The sequence below is a fragment of the Vigna unguiculata genome, chromosome 3 (genome assembly GCF_037176805.1).
Source record: "Vigna unguiculata cultivar grain cowpea cultivar isolate G323 ecotype 2 chromosome 3, ASM3717680v1, whole genome shotgun sequence".
NCBI classification, from domain to species: domain Eukaryota; kingdom Viridiplantae; phylum Streptophyta; class Magnoliopsida; order Fabales; family Fabaceae; genus Vigna; species Vigna unguiculata.
In genome coordinates this window covers 52,488,210-52,495,819 of record NC_140794.1, presented here as the reverse complement: position 1 = coordinate 52,495,819, position 7,610 = coordinate 52,488,210, and the positions used below count along the sequence as shown (strand labels likewise).

At 34.5% G+C, this 7,610-nt stretch overlaps 1 protein-coding gene across 1 annotated transcript; it reads left to right on the top strand.

The window, feature by feature from the left end:
• The first annotated feature begins 787 nt into the window (after positions 1 to 787).
• Positions 788 to 6,622, top strand: LOC114175773 (RING/U-box superfamily protein). Its single transcript, XM_028060567.2, has 2 exons — positions 788 to 2,672; positions 5,862 to 6,622. Exons 1-2 carry the CDS (start codon positions 1,017 to 1,019, stop codon positions 6,381 to 6,383), a joined length of 2,178 nt encoding a protein of 725 aa, XP_027916368.1. The 5' UTR covers positions 788 to 1,016; the 3' UTR covers positions 6,384 to 6,622.
• The last annotated feature ends 988 nt before the right edge of the window (positions 6,623 to 7,610 follow it).

Genomic DNA, 7,610 nt, shown 5'->3' with positions numbered 1-7,610 from the left:
CTTTCTTCTTGTACAAAATAGATGACAAATTAATATTAATAAATTATCTAATTACTAATTTTTTTATTATAGTCATTTAAATAATATATTTTATAATTACAAATTTGGACGACTTCAAAGATATAGAATTATGATTTGTATTTTTTGTTTTGAATGAACTAATTATTGGATCAAGAACACTTGCATCTAATTTTTGTCTTTAATCCTATTAATAAAAGACATAATTTTATAACTATTTTTTTATGTTAATGAAAAAAGTATACATTGAAATAAAATTATTGAAATTATTTTATTTCTTAAAATAAAATTGATAATAGAAACATATATTTTATTTAAAACTAATTAATAAATATATATTCTTATTTATTTTAGCTTCACACAAAGGAAACTTGTGTATATATAACTTTAATACGCATCGACATCCATATTTATGTAATTTTTACTTTTATATATATATATATATATATTAAAATACATAACTATGGACATATTTTTTCATAAAATTATAATATAAAAGATGAATAAATTAAAAAAAATGTAAATTGTAAAGTTTATATCCATGAAAGAAATGAGTGGGTTATTTAAAGAAAAAACAGAGAAAATGTAAGTGTCATTTAGAAGGAACTGGAAAAAGTGTGCAGAAATGTTCATACAAAATATTAAATAATTAACACTAAATGAATTATTACAAATAATTTAACTAATATAACCGTAAGAAATCGAAGAAAGAAAAGGATTAACTTTTAAAGAGAGTTGAAAGACCAATATATCCAATAACGCTGAACCAATAACGCTTAGCCAATCAGCAACCCTTTCTTTCTCTTTTTCTTTTTTATTTTTTTCATCAAAATCCAATTTATCTTCCGTCTTCCTCTTCACCCACTATCCCTCGATCCTCATCTCACCATTCTTTAATCAAGCTCCGATCTTGATCTTCTTTTTCCATACCCAATCCTTCGTATCCCTGCCCCTGTAATCACCTCCCTCTAAAAGTCCACAAAAACGCAGAAATTGACATGGGTTGCACCATGAGAGAAAAACACATCAGGGCTAATCGGAGACCGCGATCGGCGAAACCGGACCCGGATTCTTGCGACAAAGATGCGATATCCAAATCCATAGCCGAGTCTGGTCTCAAGCCCTTCAGATACCATACGGCTGCCAACGATTCTTCCCCGAGCCTAAATTCAAACCCTAATGTGGAGGAAACCGGGTGGGGTTACTGTACAGAGGAACAATTGGAAGAGATTCTGTTGAAAAACTTGGAGTTTATTTATAATGAAGCTGTCTCGAAGCTTGTTGCGTTGGGTTACGATGAGGATGTTGCTGTTAAGGCCATGCTGCGAAATGGGCATTGTTATGGTGGCATGGATGCCCTGACAAATATTTTGCACAATTCCTTAGCGTATTTAAATAGTAATAGTAATAGTCATAGTGATAGTAATAGTCATAGTGACGGTGGTGGTGGTGGTGGTGGTGGGAATATGAATGAAACTCAGCCTGTATTCTCTAATTTGAGGCAGTTAGAGGAGTACTCTGTGGCAGCTTTGGTGTGTTTGGTTCAACAGGTGAGGCCACATTTGAGCAAAGGTGATGCCATGTGGTGTTTGCTCATGAATGATCTTCATGTTGGGAGGGCTAGTTCTATGGATATTCCCGTGCCAGGTACTGGGAACACTGCTCCGGCTACCGGTGAGGCTGGTGGCAATTCGGTTGGTGTTATGGGGTCGGCTTTTTGTAGGTTTCACGGAGGGTGGGGATTTGGAAATGGGGGAGGCTTGGATTTTCCTGTGAATGGGGTATTCTCTTGTGGGACAGACATGAATTTGCAGCTACAAAGAGACATTGAGTTTCCGAAGAGGTTTAATCTTTCTCCTTCAATGAAGTCCTTATTGAAAAGAAATGTTGCAATGTTTGCTGCTGGTTTTAGGGCAAACTCCAAGCAGTTGCAGGCTCAGGCAAAGACCATTTCTGGACGGAGTACTGCACATAGTTTGGATTCTTTTGCTGCGACCGGGACAGGAGTCCCGGCTGAGCAGTCTGGAGTAGATTCACAGAATGGCGATAACCAAGATGCTGTGAATTCGGTGCTGAGTAAATTTCGTGATTTGAATCTTGACGAGAATTTGGAGCTTGTGGCGGAAGATCAGAAGGATGAGGTCATAGTCACTTTATTTCATCAGATTAAGGATCTTGAGAAGCAGGTCAATGAGCGAAAAGACTGGGCTCATCAGAAGGCAATGCAGGCAGCTAGAAAGCTAAGCAGTGATCTAACTGAGCTCAAGATGTTGCGGATGGAAAGAGAGGAGACTCAGAAATTGAAGAAAGGGAAACCGGCCCTTGAGGACACAACCATGAAGAGGCTCTCGGAGATGGAGAATGCATTGAGAAAGGCCAGTGGTCAACTGGACCTTGCGAATGCAGCTGTGAGGAGACTAGAAACTGAGAATGCAGAAATGAAAGCAGAGATGGAGGCTTCCAAATTAAGTGCATCAGAGTCAGTCACAGCTTGCTTAGAAGTTGCAAAAAGGGAGAAAAAATGTTTAAAAAAACTTCTAGCTTGGGAAAAACAGAAAGCTAAGCTGCAGCAAGAGATTTCTGGTGAAAAACAGAAGATATCAGAGACACAAGAAATGTTGGTTCAGATTAGACAGTGTCAAAAGGAGGCTGAGGTTTGCTCTTTATACCCCATTATTATGTTTAACATCGCCACATACAGTCCACCAAAAAGAAAAGAAAATATGGTTTTGAGCTTTTACCTATATTTGCATTGATTGGAATTGCGTTGCATCTCTGTCAGAATAAAAATAACGTACTTCAACCACAAAGTGTAGCCCAATTTTGCAAAAGTTGATCTACATATACGGGTGCACTTTACCTGCAGGGCAAAGGCTTGAAGTGGAAACCCCAATTGGAACCACCAGTGTTTTAAATCATGGATGGTGGCACATAGTGGTCAGCCCTAAAATGGTCACAGTGGGATAACTACTATATTTTATTTTTTATGTAGTTTAGATAATGTATACTGCATGATTTAAATTCTCAAAAATGGTAAAAAAATTAATAAATTAATGAAATTTATAATTAAAATAAAAAGTCATAGCTGTTATGTGCAAAACATATCAGTAAATACCAATAAAAAAGTTAAATACAAGTTTCTTAGGTTGGAATCAGCAATCATAATTTTCTAAATCCAAGACTTTTTTCTTTATCATTTTCACTACTATTACGGTTGTAGATTTCATAGGAATCTGGTCATAGCATCACTACAGCTACTATTTGGTCTGCTAAACTGCTATACTACACCGTCCGCAATTGCAGCCGCTGTAGAAGACAGGGACTGCTCTGTACTCTCGAGTTGTGTTATCTGAAAATCTGGAAAGCATCTTGTGCCCAGGGACAAGCCGACCCCAAACTGTGATCAGTCCACTGTCAAGGGGTGGAGTCACCTCATGGTTTCTCTGAAAAAAGAATGTAGTTTCAAATTTAAAACATCAACATGACCTAGCTAGTGTGACACAGTTTGCCATTGTCACATTGATATTGATTGTTTATGCGTAAAGAATTTTAGTCATTTTTAACCCGAGCAAATGAATGCATATCAAACATTGAAGACTTTAAAAATTTATATTTCAGTGCAGTTGTTAATAATTATGACTTGAATTGAAACTGATGAAATGTGGCATTTTTTCCTTTTTTTTTTATTCATACTATTGCATGTGCTATGTATGCTTTGAAGCATGGAGATTTATGAAAGTTGTGATCAGGTTGGATGCATAATTGACATTTGTGTCAGGATAGAGTACATGACAAGAACTCAATTTCTATGGACAATTTAAATTGTCCTCATCAACATTCGTCCATACCTTGTTAATATGTATATATGCACTGTTGTGGGATTGCGTGCTGTTAAAATACAACACACCACTGCCATTTAATGATACAAACCTTATGTCTTGCAAAATAATGACAGCTCAGGATACTACTGATAAAAGTTATCAATGGCATATTATAACTGCTCTATGGCAGTTAAGAAGCCTCTGACTGTTATGAAAATCTAGTTGTGTCACAATTTGCTATTGTAGCCTTGTGTTGCAGTCTCTGTCCTAGAAAATTGCAGTCGCTATATTGCATGAGGACAAATCCCTTCTTTACTTCTTGTTGTTATGTGCGTTATTGAACTTGTTTTATGGGTATTTTTTTCTGTTTTTTCCTGGTTTATTGTCAGAATTGCTTAAGGTTTTTAACTATAGTCAAAATCCTTAAACTCCCCCCTCTTGAGACAAAACCATCAAACCTGGCTTGTGTTTTGTTTCTGGTCACTGACCACAGTTTTCTGGCATAATTCTGGTCATTCCAAAGAAGTGTGCCATTTTCAGGCAACCCACGGATCTCTAGTGTTGTGTCCAGTCAACACTCTGTTATTGCATTATAATACAGCTCTGTAGTTTTTTTTTTCTTTTTATTATGATGCTGTGTTCTTTCTTCACACCTCACGGCCTATATGTTTCTTTAATTATTCCGTGTTCCTCTTTTTCCCACATAGATTAGTATGGGATGCTCGGTGAAATATTTAAGGTATTTGGTTCTCCTCCTTAATAGTTAGCTTTTGAGAATGTGTTCCTCAAGTACTTGGGTACTTGTCAATTGGTTTAGAGCTGGTTGTTGGTGTCTAAGGAGGGGCTACCTGTGAACGGTTGAAAGTTGGTAATAGTTGAGTGAAGTGTCACCAAGTAAAGTGGTAGGATGAAAGTTGTTGTGGACATTGACTCTGAGGGGGTGCTGCTATTAGATTGGAACATGGTTATTATGGGATGCTTAAGTTCCTCCACATTTTAAGAAGCTCTGTGGAGTATTTTAGTATTTGGTTGTCCTCAGTAATAGCTAACTTTTGAGGATGAGTTTCCCAAGTATTTTGGTCCTTATTGATGTGTTCTTAAAAGAAATTAAGTTCATTTGTTTTCTTCATTTCCTTTTTTCTGATTTTTCTTGGCAGCCATGGCATCATCCATTCAATTACAACTACACTTGATGTGTTCGTGTTCCTAAAAGAAATTAAGTTCATTTGTTGTTATTGACTTGTTAATCATACTTTTGATTGAGGATGGTGTTTATTTCATAAGTTTAAAGAACTCTGTATTAGGTCCTCTACAGTTATGTGGCACATTAGTACTTTACAAAATTTGATCATCAAATTAGTCCCTCTTCTCCAAATATTTTGTCATCAAAATTGGTCTCTCAAAGATAATTGTCACTAAATTCTTGTCACCATTTTTAGTCCTTTGATAAGGATTAGATTAGATTGGTTAAATTTTAGATCTTTTCTCTCGAATGTATAATCTGTCACCAAATTTGACCATGAAAGATTGTCTTTTCATAACTTCAGTCTTTTATGGGAACCAACATCATGAGATTTTAGATCTCTGAAAGACTAATGTGATGAATCAAATATCTGATGGGTAAACTCTGCAATCCAAAATTTTGAAGGACTAATGTGACACAAATGAGTTTAAGTACCAAATTGGGGGGTTTCTCTGTTAACTATTAATCCTGTTGTATTTTGTCCTCTTTGGTAGAGCAGCCATCCAATTAGTTTGGTTTTGAGGATTGGCAACATTCTGAATTAGATAAAATGCAATTGACAAACCTGAAAGATTCAAAATGTCTGGTCTTCAGGCTTATGTTTTGGAGCTGTTACTCAAAGTGAGTGGATATTGAAAATGCATATGTCCTGATGGAGAATGGGATTTAACTTCATCCCAGCGTAGAAAATGGCTCTATGATATTTTTACTGCAATCTCTGATAATATGATAATACTAATATTGGTGAAGCACTTATTTAGTGTAATAAATTGTTACAGGTGAAGTGGAAGGAGGAGTTGAAGGGCAAAGAGGAAGCCTTAGCAGTGGTTGAGGAGGAACGGCGCTCTAAGGAAGCAGCTGAATCTAATAATAAGAGGAGGATTGAGGCATTGCGTCTGAAGATAGAAATAGATTTCCAGCGTCACAAGGATGATCTACTAAGACTGGAGCAGGAACTGTCGCGCCTTAAAGCCTCTGCTCAGTCTGCTGAGTTGCATCACCAATCAAGCACTTCACCCACAAGCAACTCTGAGGGCACAAAGCCCCAAAGAGAGACCATTGCTAGGCTGCTTCAACAATTAGATAACCTGGACCATTTTTCAGATAAAGAAGTCAATAGCAACAGAGAATGCATTATATGTATGAAGGATGAAGTCTCCATTGTTTTCTTGCCATGTGCACACCAAGTTATGTGTGCTACTTGCAGTGATGAGTATGGAAGAAAAGGTGGTAAGGCTGCTTGTCCCTGCTGCAGGGTTCAAATTCAACAGAGAATTCGTGTATTTGGGGCAAGTTCCTAGCTCCATTAAAACTTATCTTACAATGGGACTTGGGCAGGTATACCCTATGAATTTTTACATAATTTTGTGCACTACATTGGTGGGGCCACTTGTCCCGCTAAACCTCACAATATAAATAAAAAAGAAAAAACTAAGTCCTGGCATTACAGTAAATGTCTCTTGGAATGTCTCAAATATAGTTGCTTGCTACCGTTGGCTTGAAAAAAAAAATGATATTGTGTTATTGTTTTATTTTCAAATATTCCCCTCGAGCAAATCTTTTCATTTGATCCCTATCTCCTTCTCTAAGTATGGTTTATATCATCATGATCTGTTTCCAGAAAACAAAGGCATTTTGCTTCTCATTTTTTTCCCTTTTTGTTTCTTCGCAATGAAGGATTTTACTGATTTATGGAGTTTTGTTTTATTATTATATACATTATTTTATAGCATGCCACGTTTTTATTATATCACTCCATAATTTGTTGACACACTCATTGTAGCGTAAAATAATGATTTGATAATCACCATTTGATCAAACGCCCTGACTGATGAGCTTCATAAGATAATATAAATTGAAATAATGCATTAAAATGCATGTAAAAAGCTAATTAAAATAAGGTGTCTTTAAAATAGTGATTTTTTAATTTGATTAAATATGTTTATAATTTTTTTATATTAAAATTTAATTAATTAGTCATCAAATTAAAAAATATGTGTATTTAATTCTCTTATCATTTTGTATTGGGGAAAAAGCGTTACTAAATGTTAAACTTAGATATAAAATATACTACTGCTTTTTCTTCAATAGTTTATTATTTATTTGTTATTTATGTAGAAATTTATTGTGAATATAATTACTACATGAATATATATATATATATATATATATATATATATATATATATATATATTATAAGTGGATACAAATAATTATATAATATAAGCAGACTAAATTTTACTCAAATTCGTCGAACTAAACTCGTTTCAATAATGTTTTTGTACAAATATGTTTAGATTTTGTAGTTCATTTTCTTATAAGAGATGAAACACTTTAACCATTTTTTTATGTTAAATACATTAGGAATGCATATAATGATTATATAAGCTTATTGTATTTACTATATATATATATATATATATATATATATATATATATATATATATATATATATATATATATTAGTGAAAACATCTAGAATGATGTTAATTTTTTTTTATGATAATAAAATAATAAAATTATAATTA